Source organism: Dinoponera quadriceps, unplaced genomic scaffold, assembly GCF_001313825.1.
Source record: "Dinoponera quadriceps isolate SergipeBrazil2010 unplaced genomic scaffold, ASM131382v1 scaffold1658, whole genome shotgun sequence".
Classification (NCBI taxonomy): Eukaryota; Metazoa; Arthropoda; class Insecta; order Hymenoptera; family Formicidae; genus Dinoponera; species Dinoponera quadriceps.
This window is the reverse complement of record NW_014555920.1, coordinates 23,846-41,633: the sequence shown is the minus strand read 5'-3', so window position 1 is coordinate 41,633 and position 17,788 is coordinate 23,846. Positions and strand designations below refer to the sequence as shown.

At 41.3% G+C, this 17,788-nt stretch overlaps 1 protein-coding gene across 1 annotated transcript in view; it reads right to left on the bottom strand.

Annotated features, from left to right (window-relative positions):
• LOC106745819 overlaps nt 1–17,788 on the bottom strand; it is a 53,697-nt gene that overhangs the window by 28,587 nt on the left and 7,322 nt on the right. Inside the window, exon 3 of the mRNA XM_014621772.1 lies at nt 679–851. Coding sequence (XP_014477258.1) covers nt 679–851 — 173 coding nt within the window. The remainder of the gene's footprint in view (nt 1–678; nt 852–17,788) is intronic.

Below are 17,788 nucleotides of genomic sequence, written 5' to 3'. Positions count from 1 at the left end.
CCCCCCGGCGCAATATCGTCATATCGAATTTTGCGTTATCATTCGATTCCGTTTCAGATATTATTTATCTTTTACGAGCATAATATCGCCACGACTATCTGTCGAATATCGCATTACGTGAATGATCAGCCGCGAGTTTACTGCAGCAATTCGCGTCGCAAGTGATCCGTTTGATTGGAAAAAAGAGGTCTTTCTCGATGAACATGATTTTGGCATGTACGCCGCATAGTACGACGAAACACCGAAATTTCTGGCAAAAATTCGATTTTGCCAACTTCCTTTCAAATTAACATTTTTTGCTTGGGTAACGAAATCAATATATAAGAATATAATTTTCCCTGATAAATATGAAATGTATGAGTAGCCCCTTGATGTACTATTGAAAATGTCACACTGATCTATATTTACAACGTGTAAGCGTCCAAAGAGATAACGCAGGCATAGATATATAAATAATAAGATAGTCAAAAGTTTATGGACGGCTTTTTTGGTTCTTTCGTGCATGCCGGATCTCTAAACGCGCAGTAAATGGCCAATTTCCGTCGCATCGTCGAGAAGCAGATCTGCAAATGAAGTGCCGGAAGGTCGCTCTGAAATCTATCGAACGGGCCCGCCCAAAGTACGCAATTCGTTATTGGATTAACGGCGCGTCATTAAGCTCTGCTGAATGTGACGTACTTTTTCCGAATCCGTGTCCGAATAAACGCGGCCGGGTCGATATTCTGGCGGCAGGTACGCTCGAGCAGTTTCCGGCGGTGCAAGCTGCAGTAAAACCCTACCACGTGGTGTCAGTTCCAGCGTGTGCGGAGTCACCACTGGGCCTGTTCTCGAACCACCCACTACGCCTCCATCTGGAACAAATATTAATGGGAAATGTGAGCTTGTCGTCGGCCATGAATTTATTTCCATTTTGCTACCCCGTGCTAACGCGCGGAAACGATGGGAAGTGAATGTCTTTGTATTTTATAAAAATATCTCTCTAAAATAGAAAAAAAAGAAAGAGAGAGAGAGAGAGAGAGAGAGAGAGAGAGAGAGAGGCGAAGATTTTCTCCGATAATTTTAAACAGCGACGCGTACGAATGCAATCGCAATTGCTTTAATAGTGCAAATCATTAAAAATATCCCTCGGCTTTTTCAAAGATAAAAGCTGCTTGGCATTTAAATATAAAATTGTATGTATGCGTGTCTTTTTCCATTAAAAAAAATTAGCCTTTCTATCTGTTTACAGAGAGAATTTCTATGCAACGTTATCCTCTATGGAAAAAAAGAGATTATAATTCATTGCAGATTCAAAGGATAGAGACTTCTATTGTGAAAAATTAAACATGCAAAAATTCTGTCGGTCCATTAAATCGCATAACGTACCGCGGAATTGCCGCGTATCGGAGAAACACTTTTCTCCGCCGACGATATCGGCCCGACGTGCTATAATTTACCGGCGTGTTTTGCATAATTACGATTTCGTAACGAAAAGGCAATTGGTCATGTGAGCCCGAAACTACTTATGGAGAACTAAGGTCATAATTAATTCTTCGACTAGTTAGTAAGTAGGGAACAGGCTTAAAACCAGTCGGAAGTTAGCCGCAGGTGCGCGCACGTAGGGACTCCTACTCGGGCGATGGGATTTTCCGGAAATTACCGGGTTTATTTATCGGGTCGGCGCGCCTCTGCCATCTCGAGTCATTTATTATCATTTGTAACAAGCTTCTTTTCAACGTCTGCGAGCTATCTCCTCGAAGTTTCTCGAAATCGTATAGGCGCCTGGAGCGTAATTGAAGGGAAATTGCATCTACGTTGGGAAAGATTGAGGAAACCCCGGGCCCCAGCAAGCCTCCCCCTGCGAATCTCGTCGTTCTGCAAACTCGCGATCTCGTGCTTTTCATCGATCGTGTCTCTAATTGCTCCGACGCCGACTCTTTTTAGATGGTTACTCGCCGATCTCTTAAACTTCTTCCGATCGAGCTAACGACGGAAGTCGATCGAAATTGTGTTTTCTTCTTGCAGTTCTCGTATTAAATCGGTCGTAGTTATTATAGTAACACCGAGTTCACAAGTCGATGATCGATTCGATGTCGACGATTGATTTTTCGGACCATCGTAGATGTGATAATTATGAAATTTTTCAAAGAGAAAAATAGGTAGCAATCAGCTGGAACAAGGTCGGGAGAATACGAAGGATGAGGAAGAACATCCCATTCGAAGTCCAGCAACTTGCTACGGATGGGCATAGCAACGCAAACATTTTTACTTATTTCTCTAACATAGAATCTGCCCTGCAAGTTTGTCAATAGAGTTGAGATACACCCTGCATATTGGTTTCACTTTAGCATCTTAATAATAACTCCCGAGTCATCTCGTTTCTCGCCGGAACATTGGCGCTTTTGTTTAACGGCAAACAGTCTGGCCTGAAGTGCTGGACCATCCATTATACGCCGTTCCCCGTTATAAATCCCGTATAATTCGCCATTGGGGTGCTAATTCTGTGCGTGTCACGGACATTAACAGCCTAATGGTAGGCTAAAGCGCCTTGACACGGGGAATATTCTCCCGCAAGGTACGCCCCGGTAATTTAGGCAAGCGCTTCGACTGACAAATTCTTCCCTCCGGCCCCGCGGGAGATTCAAGGAAATTAGCGAAGGCTGTGACAGAATCGATACGCTAAACGATTAATGCCGAGCACGCTCGATTAACTTTGGTTAATAATCGTGCGAGCGCGTAAATCATAGTCGCGTCTTGTATTGACGGCGGTAACCGGGATACTGTTTGCGCCGTGAAATATTTAAGATTGATCGCGCCTCGGGCATTTGTATAAATATTTGAAATGTATACAAATTACGCACGTCTTCAAATGGGATCTGACACTCGCGGGTCAAATTGATCCAAGCGAAAAATTCAGACTTTATAATTATCAAATCTGAAATTATTACACGTACAAACATAGATTTCTTTCCCTACGACAATTTTTAATTCTTTCTCTGTAAAATCAACGTATTCTTTTCTTTGATATCTTACCTTTCTATTTTAAAAATAATTGTGACAAATTTACTTCAACCTCAAAAATAAAAATCAAAATTTACTTTTTTCTTTCAAGCTCAAAACTATAAGTCTGCATACCATTTGTGGATAAACACATTTATATCAGATATTTAAGTAAAGGCATACATAAAATAGATGACCGGGCTTCATAGACCCGGTGTGCCAAACTGAACGGCAAAATGTATGTATGTAAATGTATGAATGCCAAGGAAAGGTTAACACGTTCGCGACTATTTTTATTTGGGAAACTCTCTCCATATTTTTTGGTGGAATATAATCTCCATATTAATTGCGTGGAACAGACCTGGTTTGTTTTTGTGGACATAGAAGAAAAAATTACATATAACATTGGTCTCTCGCAAAAGAGATCGTCGCGTCACACGTGTGTGACAACGGTAACGCACGTATTAAGGTCTAAATCCGATTAAGAAGCACTGAATTTCGTTCACATATTCGATACAAAATTACGATGACTGACTTTTGTAATAATTCCGGGTGAGACTGTTTCTCGTGTGCGCCGTACGAAATACGTGAGTGAAATTTTATTGCAGCAGCGATGCACGATAACCGTCGCCGTTCAATTGCGTGCGCGTCGGCCGATGATACGAGTCTTGATTTTTTATCCTTTCAGTAGTCAATCTTCGCGAACGATCGGACAGCTCTCCATGTAAATTAGGAATCGGAGATGGTCGAGCTACCGGCGATAAACTATTTCCGTTCACCGAAGATTCAAGCTCTAAGGAAATTAAGAGGATCTGAACGGATCGACGTGTTTCCTGCTAAACCTCGTCTAATCTCCAGACGGAGGCGACTCGCGTAATCACATCGTCGTGATCATTAGCGGAACATTTTCACGTCGGCCTAAAGGACCGTTTACATTGAAATAATTTGAAAGTATTAATGCATATTTTTATATTTGGGTCACTCGTGTGAGCCTCATACTTTTTTTTATTTTTTCGTCCTGCTACTCCACTTTTCCTAGCAAGGATTAAATTTGCAATACACATGTGCGTATATATCTTCGAAACGATCGATCTACTTTTAATTGAGATGTTCATAAAAAGAGTTTTCTCGTTATATATTCTTTTCGTATAAAACCGAATGTAAATTTGATCGATTCGCTGCCGCGATTCGGTCGGTTTTTTTAAATATTAATTTGCATATTGCACATGTTAATTATCAATGCCATTTGCATTTCGTTGTCAGGAAGAAATTCACCGGGCGAACTGGCACAGCGTTACAGCGGCCTTCGCGTTATCTATCACTGTCGGTTTTTGTTAGCGGCCGATGTTTCGTCCAATGTTGCATCAGTAGTCGATCTCTGTAAACGACCGGACACGCTCCAACGACGCAATTCGATCGTGACGGCAAAACGAAGGCGCGACTTGTGCCGTGTGATGTGCAAGAATCACTCGAAACTAATGACACAGCAATCTGCCGGTGGCAGACACGATGCATGCGCAACAAAACGTAAGCTCGCCGTTCGTGTAGAACATTTTGCTAGAAACGAAAATCAATGGACAAAATTCGGCCGGCGCGTAGAAAACGGCAGTTACTATTTACGGAATTTAATATAATATTGGGAAATTACACGTATATGTGTATGTGTGTGTATATGTGTGGAATTTGCGGAACGTGAGAAAATATATGCGGTTCGTTTATAAATATTTGTTTACTTTTTATTTTATTTCGTTTCGAAACAATATTTGACGTCGAATCTTCTCTACACTTTAACAAATCTTATTCGGAACTTCGATTGCATAATATTGGATTATATATTTTAAATCCTTATGTGTGGTCAGTCGTAAAAAGGTTGCAATACCTTTTTCTTCTAAATTTTGGAACGTATGCTGTGTCCAATAAGAGAATTTGTTTTTTTAATATAATATATTTTCAGGAGATACACGGAGAAAGATAATTTTATTGTTGTAGCGAAATATAAATCGTTGCTACTGCATATTCGTTGCGGCAGCAATAAAATTTAGTTGGTGTAATCAAATTATTTTGCTGTCTATATATCCAATAAAATTAATTAATAATCTTAACAATTTTCTCGCTGTCCAAAAAAATTTTTTGCTGTCCCAACAGTAACTAACAATTTACTATGCCAGCAAAATATTTTTCTCCGTAGAACTATATAGAACAAAATAGTAGAACAAAATAATTTTCTCTCTAGAAACTTTTGCATGAAAATTTTCCTACGTTTTATGCGATAGTAAGTCTCCCAGTTTATATGTTTTCGTTAAACACTTCGAATGTGTGTGTATGCGTGTGCATAAAGCCTTCCCACTGTCCATTTTAATATTCTTGGACAAGTAAAACGTATTAGGGAATTGATTGCGGGATTCGTTTAAAACGTCATTTGGACACATTAGCTGTAGTAACAATAGTTCTTCCTTGTTTTCACATCGAGTTGCTGCAGAGACGACGAGCGAGTCCTTTGAGTATAATTAACGCGTAACATTAATTACTGTCGGCGGGCTTTTGCAGCTGTATTGTTTCGTTAATGCGCGAAGTGAACTTTCACGAGCGCATACAACAATAAACATGTTTACGAGGTCTTCATACGTGATTGATGATCATGCGTTCACTCGAAACGTTAGGCTGGCCTCTCCACATCCCATTACGCCTGCCGCGTTTCCCCACGCACAGGTCAAAGCAAATCTCGTTGTCTGTCGCGAAGATCGATCGATCTTCATTCGGCCGATATCATGGGCAACGCTACAATTTCATCACATTCCTACGAGGGATTTTTGACGCGACGAAAGAATATTCGAGATTTTGGACTGGACTCGGGTATATACACATTTCCTTGCGATTCTGGAAAAAATGTTCTTCGAGGAACCGGCAGCATTCACTGTTCCGGGATCTCACCTACGTCTCACGTCAGAATCGCGCGAAGATTATTTTAGAGATTCGTGAACCGTCGCGTTCGCCTATTTCCTAACCACGTCGGTGAATTCCTGGACGGTGTTCCCCGTTCGCGTGGGCGACATGTAGGCGTGCGTATATGTGGGCGAAACGGAGTGGAATGGGGATATATCTTAGTCGATTTATATATGGACATATATATGGTATACAAACGCATACACACACACACACAAAAATATATATATACATGTGTGTATATGTAATTATATATAATTACATATATATGTAAAGGTATATATGTACATATACATACATACGAACTTCGACATTGATGGATAATCTCCTAGAGCTCTCCATTTCTGTCTGTCCGCATAAACACTGACCACTCAAAATCCACCCTTCATTCCGCTATTAGCTTCCCTCCCCCGCTTTATTTAGCGCCTCTTGTATCCGTGAGTTGAGTAATTCGATAGGCGAACGAGGTTGGCGGGGAAAAAATTACGTAGGGAAATGAGGAAATACACTGCGAGCTGAGCAAGCCTCACCGGCGGGTCGAAAAATCGTCGACGGAAAATAGCGTCGTGTAAAATATTCCCAACGAGTAATTAAATTTCGCGGACCGAGACCGTTTGCAGAATGAAATATCGCGAGTGACTGGTCGCGGGAGTTATCATTGACGATACTCTCTGAGTTACGTTTAACTCTCCGGGACGGAGAAACGTTTCAGCGAGAGCGAAAAACGCTTCTCACTCTAAATACGTTCTTCCTGCGAAAAGCCATAAAAGCCGCGAGAAACGCCGGCTCGATCCACCTTTGCGGGATCTATGCGATTTATGGCACGAGTTCCCCGCAGATCGTCGTTATTGGCGCGAGCATTTTAAAAAGGAGCCTGATACTGACGCGTCTCTTTCCACTTGAGAGCGCGGGAGAGAAATATGTTCCACCTGACTTTTACTTGCAGCGCAGCTTGTCAGGGTTCCAGAAGCTCTCGGTATTAGCATAATCTTCGAAAATTCGCACAGAAAATACGCGTATCATGCCATTTGAACCTGCACTTTATCCCTTGAACTTGAACGAATCGATCGCGTGTGGTGAAAAAATTTTTCGAATTTAGATGACTATAAAATAAGCGAATACGATCTTAAAATTCAAAAATCGCAAGTATCATAGAAGTGAGTATCATGATATATAAAATCAAAATGTACCGCCTGAAAAAAAAGTGTTGCAATCTTTTTGTGACTCACTATACATATGATATGAGTATCGATCATATAATTTTTCCTTAGGACGAAAATGTGAAAATGTGAAAATTCTAAATGTTTTCAAATTAGAAAATTTACACTTTTCACGATTTCACGCTGGAAGAGAAGATTCATGGCCTTCACGAGGTTAATTCTTCAAATCTTCTTCTTTAACGTGAATTCGTAAAAAATGTAAATTTTCTAATTTGATAACATTTGGAATTTTTACTTTTCACGTTTCGCCCTAGAGAAAAATTACATAATCGATACTTTGATGTTTGCCTAACAGGGACAGTCTTCGACAAAAATATTATACGTCAAAGCGTGGAAAACGATTATTTCCTTATGGCTTTTTAAATATTATATAAGTTTAATATTTTTGTTGTTATAGTGTCAAATCTGTATATCATAAATTATGATTATAAACATTTAACATAGATTTGTCTTGCTTCCTCATGTCGTAATAACTGTTATCTTTTTTACAGTATTGTTACGGACCGACTGTCTTAATTGTTTCAACGCCCGATGTTGCTTGATCGTGAGTTATTTTTCACTTTTTTGCGATATACGTGATCAAAACAATCCCATAATAGGCTCGAAGTCGGCCGCAAGACAAACCGCGAACTTTTATGATTCGCATAGTTTGAACATCACGGTAGGCTGTGCAGATGTTATTAAAATTTAGGTCGACCGCGGGATATCGAGAAATAAGATGCGAAACGTCTGCGTTGCCCTTGCGTGTATGAAGCTCAACGTGCGAGGCTAATTCGCGATAATACTGGCGTCGGTTTTCATGCGGCTGTGGAATTTCATTTTATAAGAGGGAATGTGTGTGGAAATAACTGAAATTCCGCGAGCTCCCATTCGCATAACTTTCCGCTACGGTAGGCGCGACGATTTACACGAAGATGCATATTTCGTTGTAACAAACGTGCTGATTGCGGCAATGCATATGCATCGATCCCCGAGGGAGGCGACGCCGTTTTTCGGCCAAGAATCTATCTTAATCCTGACAGTAATATGTTGAACTTGGAAGAGGTCTATACACGTTTTCTCTCGCCTACCCTCCTTTCCACGTTTCGTACAAAACGCTATTACAATTGATCTTCAACCTTTGTGAGAGAAAGACCCGTATCAGCCCTTGTAGATAAGTTCTCGCTAGTTTATTTCAACATATCCGAGGTCTGTGAGACTTAGAATGTTACATTAGTATGAATGGTCATTAGTAAGTCATAGGATTTTAAGGCGCTCGTTTTTAGAAAATTTAGAAGGATTTTGTTTTTCTTTTTCTGTTAGGCTTAACAACAAGACTTTTCGATGTGATCGATTTATTTTTATTCTAAATTTGCTCTCGTGTTAAAATAAAAGTTTTAAAAGAAATTCTTGTGTTAAAATAAATTTTTAAGAAAGTTTTTGTGTTAAAATGAAAGTTTTAAGGAAATTGAGTTTTACAATCTTAATTAAAACTTCCAAAAATTACAAGAATAATTTGAATAATAATAAAAAATTGGTAATAAACTTAATCAATATAATTCATAAAAGACCAAAACAATGCGAAAAATCACGAATTTGACCATTTTTTTTGTGATGTAGATCTGAGAGAGCTATGATGTTACTTCAGCATCAAAGATGGCGGATATTATTCTAAGAGTTAATCCTCCTCCTCGATGCTCGTCGAGGGGAGAGAAGTGTAAAACCAAGGGCGTTCGGTTTTTTCATTCGGGATCTATTGTGAGCGTTTTTCGCGTGATGCTCGTTGCACTGGTCGGATAGAGTTTCGTGTGAGACTTAACTCCAGTAGTATTGGCTATGCCACTGGTCCTACATCGAAACAAATGCACACCGATTTGCAGCCATCCGTGCCTTTAATGGCAATCTCTTGTTTCGCGGGTGAAGTTGCAGACAGAGCCTCGAATCGAAAAAAGGAACGCGAGGTATTGGCGAGCGACGTAACGTGCGGTGCGCCGAGTGGATTTCGCGCTTCGAGAATTCGCTAGGCATTTTTCGAGGACGCTTCTGCACCGATTGACGTAATAACGATTTGCATCTCGTTTCTTTCAGAATTGATTGAATTCGATATGATTGAACGTGTATGTATACCTAACGACGCAGATCATAAAAGATATTAGAAATATCTGATTATATCTGACTATAAACCAGTAAGAATGATAACTAAGATTATGAGATTATTTTTTTATTAGTTTTTGAACATTATATAAGTTTGATTGATAGTCTCTTGCCATAGTATCAAAGGTGTGTATCATAAATCATATTTATAGACATTTGGCATAGATCCGTCGAGTTTCTTCGTATTATATTGTTACACCCGTGTCTTGATGCCCGCGCTTTTAGCGCTCTGAAGGTACAGCTGATTCTCTTGACAACGAGTCGTCAACAACAGATGATCAGCGTTGACCGATAAACAACGGGTTTGAGAGATTCTCTCTGGGACGGTCGAGTCGCCGTGACGTGCGCGTCGGTCTTTCGCGAGAGAGAGAGAGAGAGAGAGAGAGAGCTTGAGTCTACGAGTTACGCGTGCTTTCTTGTAAATAGCAAATATATAGTTGAAGTTGTTTCCCACTTAACGTTGTCTCGTTTTAGTTCCCTGCGCGAACGTAACAATATTAACCATTACTTTTTTAACAGTATTGTCACAGACCAGCTATATTAACTCCATATTAACTGCGCCAAAAGTTTTCCATAAGACCCGGCAAATTTAAAAGGAAAGAATTAATATTGAGAATATTAATAAAGGATTGGTTCTCAACATGAAAATTGACATAGACTATGCATACTTATGCGCGAATCTCTGTGTTTAAGGAAGTTGTAAAGTGAAGTGAGTTCGATAAGAACTTGATACGAAACTCGCATTACGTACGTACGTACTCGCATTACGTGTATTGAAGTATTATCCAACTATTTGTGCAATTTATTCACTTATTTAGATAAGTAAATAACATTTATTTAGATAGTGAATGTACAGGAAAGTAATTTTGCTTGACAAATACTAAATTTATGAGTGGCTCCCTCGATGGATCTCTGAAAGTACAACGCTGAGCTTTACAACCTCCTTAAAAAAAAAACACGTACCTCTCTTTTTGGGCGTGAACTATTAAATCCTAAAACAACACTAATGAGAAAGCGTGGGTGAAACGTGGGACGTGGTTCGGTGGTTCTTCTCTTACATCGGTTGTTATTTACCACGAGCGTCAGGGATGGAAGCGCCTGTGCGTATAGGGTGGGAACGGAAATTGCGTTACCTAAAATTGATCGTTGCCGCAAATCGACCAGGACGTCAGCGGCAACATGGCAACGTAATTATCGTTCGGAGGCGCGAGACGGAGGAAAAGACACGAAAAAGGGTTAAAACGCACGGCCGCCGTCGACGCTGTCGCCGGAGGGTGCGATGCGGGGGCAAATATTTAGCGGCGACTCGAGCCTGCGAAGTCGGCGGTAAATGACGCGACAAGGATGAAAGGCCATTAAAGGCTACATCTCGCTTTAAGAGGGGATCCGCTCACCCTCGCGCCAGGCCAACCCTCAAAGCCGGCCTCTTTGAGAAGAAAGAGCGCAGTACCTGGCTCACGGAACGTATCACTGTGAAACATGCCTCGTTTTACATACATCCTCCATTTTTACCGACGCTACCAGCCTTCTCGTTTTACTTCCTGCGATACGAGCGGTATCTTATGAATGGATCGGAACGAACGTGCGGTTACCTTATTGATAATATATACCCTAGACACCCGATTTTCCAGGCCAGACAACTCTCTCAAAGCCAAAGGCGAAATTTATTACATTTTTCTCTTTCTCTTTTACCCGATGAGTTGCACCCCTTAATTTTAATTATATTGCATTCGAAAAATTATAGAAGTTTGGGAAAGATTATGTTTCAAGATTATCACGGAATCTTTTCGTATAATTTTTTTTCGACATTCCCGTTCGTAATTTGAAATTTATGATACTATATCGAAAAAGGGATGTTTTTCAATCAATACTAAATTTTGGTGAATATTTGTCGACCGAATATTCGATTACGTCATCGTGGCGATCGAAGAGTAGGGCGGCTATATCGAATGAAAGGACTCGAGAAGGATCCCTTAAATTGAATATTAAAGCATTTCCTTGCATCTTTAATATCGGCTCTAATAAACGACTTTTCCGATGAAAACGTTTTCATGTTCGGATTCTAACGGCGCATCCAGTATACAGAACTAAATTATTTGATTACATTGATAAAATATTTAATCGGTAAATATTTGTCAAATTTTAGTACCTATTAGCAAATCCTTTTTTCAGTGTACAAATGTTAATTGAGCGTGAAAATTCGTGAAATTTGTAATAGCGTCGAACATTGAAGGTCTCCTCGCTCGGATTAACGTCCCGCAAATTAGATCCCGCTTGTAACTTCGAGCTACCTTGAATGGTTCATTAAGATACGGGACATTATCTGTCGGTCTGAATATTCGCCATGTGCGCTCGTAAACCATCGAGAAAGGAATTAGAAAGGTCGTTAACGCGAAAGATGCTCGAAGTGCACCGCTGCAGTCCGGCTGCAATGGCGGCGAGACGTAATTAATGATCGACGTGAAAGTCGCTAACCGTCGAAGGGCGGCGTGGAGACGCGCGAGACAAGTCTGGAGAAGGGAATCACGGAATCTCGCGCTCGCACGGATGATCGAGTTACGTACGTAGCGAGCCGATGATGTCATTATCGTGATATAACGCACCTCTCCTCTCCCCGATAAAGACGTTATCCTAAATTGCAGCATCGAAGAATACACGCTTACGCGCGTGTTAAAGCGGTATTGGCAGTTAAGAGAAAGAAAAAAGAATGCAGTGTCGAATATGCAGTTTATTAACGGCATTACTGTTCGCTACTATTTTCTGAGGTTGTATCGATCAAGCTGCGATGTTTGTACGTGGTGTTTCGTAAACGCTGATGGCAGTTCTTTCAAAACGCAATTGAGTGGAAAAATGCGCCAACCGGCAAAAATTTCCAAGAACATTTCTAGATTTAAGATGCTTATTAAAAATGAGATAGACTAAAAGCGTCAAGTTAATTTATATGCCTAGTAGAAATGTCTTAGTGTTTGGTCGTACAATAATGATTATTAATATTCCACCGTTCTCTCATTTCAACAACGTTAGAAGATGAACTTTCTTTCGTGCGGAATGAAGTTTTTATCATGAAAGACTTGTTTACTTTTGGAGGGGAAATTTATGACAGAGCTTTTATGACGGCAGTCATTTGATGCCGCGGTAATATAACGTTTTCGACCTAGTGCTTTCTGCAGCTTTATTACCACTTATTACGTCCGGTTCGCTCGATCCTTTATAAAAATATTATAATACTAAGCACATATGTAATGTTTTCACTGGAATATTTACGTGTTAATATCAATTATTATAAGTAGGATTCAGTTTGTTCGGTTTACTCAGGCAATCATAAACACAAAAGTCCGTGTGTCGGCTGAAATTGATCGTTGTATCACAATTGCTGCGCGCGCTATCCTCCGAATGCGCCGCTTCCTCGAACACGATTTCTCTTCCATTTCAGTTCCAGCTCACGTATTTCACGCCGTTCATTGCCATATCATATAGCCATCATTGATTTCGACCACGGCATGTCGATCCTAACTTTCTCACGTATGACTTTTTTATGACAGCGCCGTGGTCAATTGTACGAAATTCTGTTCGAAATTCACGTGCAAATGTCCATGAAACTTCTCCAGTGAGAAACTGTTTGTTTCAAAGGGAATGAAGAAATTAACTCTAAGCAAGATAGAAAATGCGATTTAAATTAATATAGAAGGTTTAAAAGGTCTCTCTTATTTCATCAGGATTTATAACGTGCTGTATTGCTTCTATCGGATTTTGTTAATTTAATTTAGTTGGACAATTACGTGATATTTGTATTGAATGTTGACTTTTGAATTAAACGTACGAGATTCCGTTGTTGCCGTCTAATCGTGAAATAGATCTCCGCTGCCTCAGTCAAATTGAATATTAGGAGCAGACTATGTGGTTTCTGATGGCAGGGGAAGACAAAGATACGGGAGGCATAAAGGATGCGAATATACAGTTTCGGAGACTCAAAGAGCCGATACGTTCAATTCAATTCGTATCGTGTTCACATTTAGATTACTTTCTTTTTACCATAGTCGAGTTATTTTATACTCAAAGGTCTGTCGAAAGATTTTAATGATGAATTCCCAGATGGAAATGAAATCGATTTTATCTCGACGAAATTATTAATTCGTCGATATATAGTCTTCGGACTTTAGAGTAAAACAATAACAGTGCATATGATTTCGTCTGTAAATATCCTGTCTGTTATATCCTGCAAATACAGTATTTCTCTCTTTAATGTTATTCCCAAGACACTTGTGTTTTTAATATCCAAAAAAACGTCAAGGGGTTTACAACTAGACGAGCGTGAGAGTGGAAAGTTAGATGGCCGTCCCTTTGTGGATGGATAATGAGAGATAAAGATAGATGAGAGACGCAACAGAGAGGGAGACTTCATATGTTGGGATTACCGGGAGATTCTCGCCCTTTATCCCTCGTTGAGTTATTCGTGGTGGGTGACCTCGATACCGCTTCCTATCGCCATTTTGAGTGACTAGCTCAACACGTCACCGCGATTAAAATCTGTCGAATTTTCTTGCCGGATTTGCCTCGTTTTAGAAACGAAAGATGGACAATCGATACTACCGGATCCCTTTCGGGCTCATTAATTTTTTTTTCTATTCTTAACTGGGTGGGAACTCGGACACTGAACTTAATGGGAGGTTCTCATTGTTCCCTCGAATAAAGGAAAAACCGACATCCCATTTTTTTCGGAGGTTCTAAAAATCTTGTTGAAGGTGTAAAATTAAACTTTATGTGCAAACCAGCAGTGTTATTTCCTCCAAAATATATGACAGTCTTATGACAATTATTTACCATACTTATGCTAGTTTTGATGTTATTCCTCTACCTATAAATTCGGAGCGGAGAAACACGGGTATATACAGAACTGAGTCAACTTCATATGCCGCGAATCTACCGCGTTTTTGCGTTTTCATTCCGCGTTAAAACCATCCGTTCTTTTTATACACCACAATCTCTTGATCCCTCCAGCCGTTCGCAAGCATTCCGCGCGGACTCTCGTCTCTGCGAATATTCGTTCACATGTTAAGCGTTTACCGTACGTGTTTTTTCTATGCTATTGTGCACGCGGTTTCCCGATATCTGTGATCGATGCTAAAACCACGCAGAATTCCGATGAAAATTCTGGACCGAGTCGAAGGGTAAACGATCGGGCGCGTAATCGATGAGGTCTAGCGGAAACAAGGCGGCATTCGCCAGGCGTACAACTTTTTCAACCTTTCAACGATTTATTAGAAATAAAGTCGGGATTATAATTCTCGCTGAGGAAAAGCAGCCGGTCGGTATTTAAAGTCGATTATTAAAAAGATCGATCGATTGCAACCGAGGCTTCTCGATTCATGATGTGACGAGTGACTGCGACGAGGGAGCGAAACGAAGGAAGTGGTTCTCAGAATAGGATTTAAGCGCGTGCCTCGGACGGTCCGAAGGAAATGATAGCGACAGGAACGTCCTCTCCGAGTTCTCTCTCGGTGTATTAACGTGGATGAAGATATTTCAAAGACACGCGCACGGATTCACCGGTGACCCTGTTTGTGCGACGCCTCACCGACGGCATTGTGTGTCGCCCGACATTATTAAAGCCCCTGCACACTTTTCGCGAAGCGACCAAAGGAATCACCGCTGGAATTCCGGGTTTCTCTTCCACAAGGCGCGCCGCGGCTAACGCTTTGAAGGGATACAGACGGCGGAGCGTTCGTGGTTCCCGCTGTCGGCTAGTTGAAGGTAGACGTCAGACTGGCGATTATGCGACGAGAACGGCGGTGCGACGGGACCGCATTTTGCATTTAAAACTTTCACGGCTGCGTGGATTTGCGTGATAATTCCTGGCTTCCTGTGACAGGCTCCTCCGACACGAGGAAGTTTCCCACATTTTGAATGTGCGCGCCGCGAGCGAATTCTTAAAGTATGAATGAAACGGCAGGATGGAGGGTTAAGGGGGTACTTTCACACAAAGTGTCGTCTTGTAAGTGATTTTCAGATTATTTTTTTAAAGGACTAGAAGGCATGCAATTTTGCAATTCTGTACAAATATTTATCTATGTTTTAACCGGTATGTAGTGATTTATATACATTATTATCCTCGATACTAATAAAATTATAAACAATTATAAAATTATAAACAAATTTTGTGCAGCGTTAAACGAGAGTTTGCTTGCATGATTACTACAATTCCGAACGTTGTAGGTTTCAAAAACCAAAGTGGCGGATAAATAATTAAACTATAATTTCGTAGCTATTGTCCTTACCACAATAGAGAATAAACATTTATTTTTTACAAAAGGGCACGACCAAAGAAAGAAAAGTCAATTTTGGCCAGTTCTTTTCAGCTTTGGGAGTCCGAAATAATTTTTTGTCGTTCTCGATTTTCAAAAGCCCAAAACGTCCGGAATCGTGGTTATCAACCTTTCACGTTTAGTGCCAACAAAATTATTTATAACTTTATTAATATTAAAGATGATAATACATAGAAATTACTGCATATAGCTAAAACATAGATAAATGTTTACGCAAAACTTCAGAATTGCACGTCTCACAGTTTTGCAGAAAAAATTCCTGAAAATCGCCTACCGAACGAAACGTCCCAAATGAGAATACCCCTTTGAGGGCACTATCCTCAGGATAGCGTGAAAATTTCGACCGGGAAAGGATGCCGGGAATGTTTTGATAGAATTTCCACACATTTTTCATGATACTCTTCTCTCACGACTCTTTCCGAACGTTATCGCGTTATCGCGTCGGATAAAATCGGCCTTTGCTGGATTTTCCCGCAGGAAAATCTCTCTCGGTAACTGTAAACGCGCCTATCCGAGGGAGGCCTTTAAAATCGCGACATACGAAACGAAATTTCAGCTGTCGGTCATTCTCACGCGGCGGACGAATCCTTGGCATCCGGGGTCCTGCGGTGCCGGCGAAGCATCGCTTATTATACGACGCTCGAGAGTCATGCTATGCGAACGCCGGCATCGCGATCGCATGCAGAATGCCTCACGACAATCTCAGGGAGCACCGGAGAGTCCGAATTGCCGACATTGTAAACACGCCTGTTAAGCCGCGCGTATGCGAGTCAAGAATGAGGCGAGCGAGCGGCGCGCAACGCCGGGCGCGCGGCTTGACGCCCTTAATCTCGCGCGCGTCGTCGGCATATCCCGCCGATATTTCGATACCGGCACGAAGTATCGTTACTTCGGCTCAGCCGCCCGCGTGTAAGCTGGCTATCGATATGTCGCATCGAATGCACCCGAGCAATTCTGATCCGAATAATTTATTCCCGAAGAGATTCTCATCCGCCGTCGTTGGATGTGTCATCGGCGAGACCGGTGTCTCGATGAAACGAAGGCCACGTTGAGCACAGCTCTCGTCAAGAACAGAACGCCCTCGGACTTATTTTCGAGACGTTCGAGAGCCCCATCTCCTCCGTGATTTCGTATTACAAAGCGAACGCTGGTACGTGTGTGTGTCCGCTGTGAAGTCCTTCAGGATCTGCTGCAGGAGACACCTCTTGAGATCATGCGAGTTTTCAAGAGCTCTGCCAAACAGAAAAAGAAAGAGACGCTCTGCTTCTTGAGATTCTGCTTGCCTAAAGTACTTTGCGGTGCTCGAAAACAGAATCGACATATTTCTCATACACTGCGCGGGGCGTCTTGCGAGGGCGGTCACTACCGAAAGGTTCCATTTTGCGTCTCGTCGTTGAAGATAACAATGTAAAGATAGGTATTCGTGTAAAAATTGCAGTTACTTAACTCAGGAGGGTCACGTCGAAGATGAAACGGTCAAGTAGTAAGCCGTCAACTAGTAGAGTCTTTGCCCGATGATGCGATTAATATTACAGCGGCATCGTCGATTACCCGATTAGTGTCGCTTTGATAGTCACGTCCCTCGACGGCTCGTGATTATTGAATATTTAACGCCTCTCGTCTGACGTTTGACCCGCTCCGAGCCCGTAACAGCTCGATCGTGCAATCGAACGGCGCTCGGTTTGAGCCTTTGTTCTGAGATTTAGTGCTATTGAGAGCCCCCTCTGGAATGCATCGTCCGTAATATTCCACTTCGGATTCCCCGTTTGCAATTCCCGCGTGCCCTTAGCGCACTTAAACACTGAGATGTACCTACTGAGCAAAGGTATGCCCCGCTCAATCCCATCCTCGTCACAGTCTCGCCGTTCGTCCGATAATACCCTTGCAAATCATATGTATTGAGAGAAAAAACTAGAGTAACTCTACGATCTCACATGGATCTATCATTTTTTAACTATACTATTATATTTCCAGATATCATACATTTTTCTCTCAGTGTAAAATGTCACGTCTCATGTCGTGAAGCGACGTTTATTTTCGTAATTTTTCGTGAAAATTCCGAAGCGAATTACACGGTATCAGTCCGTTTTGTTATAATATTATCTTACATCAGCGTTATAAATCATAAACGCTACGGTAACGCGGTGCAAGTAACGATGAGGAAGGGATAATTCAATTGGATCACCGGGG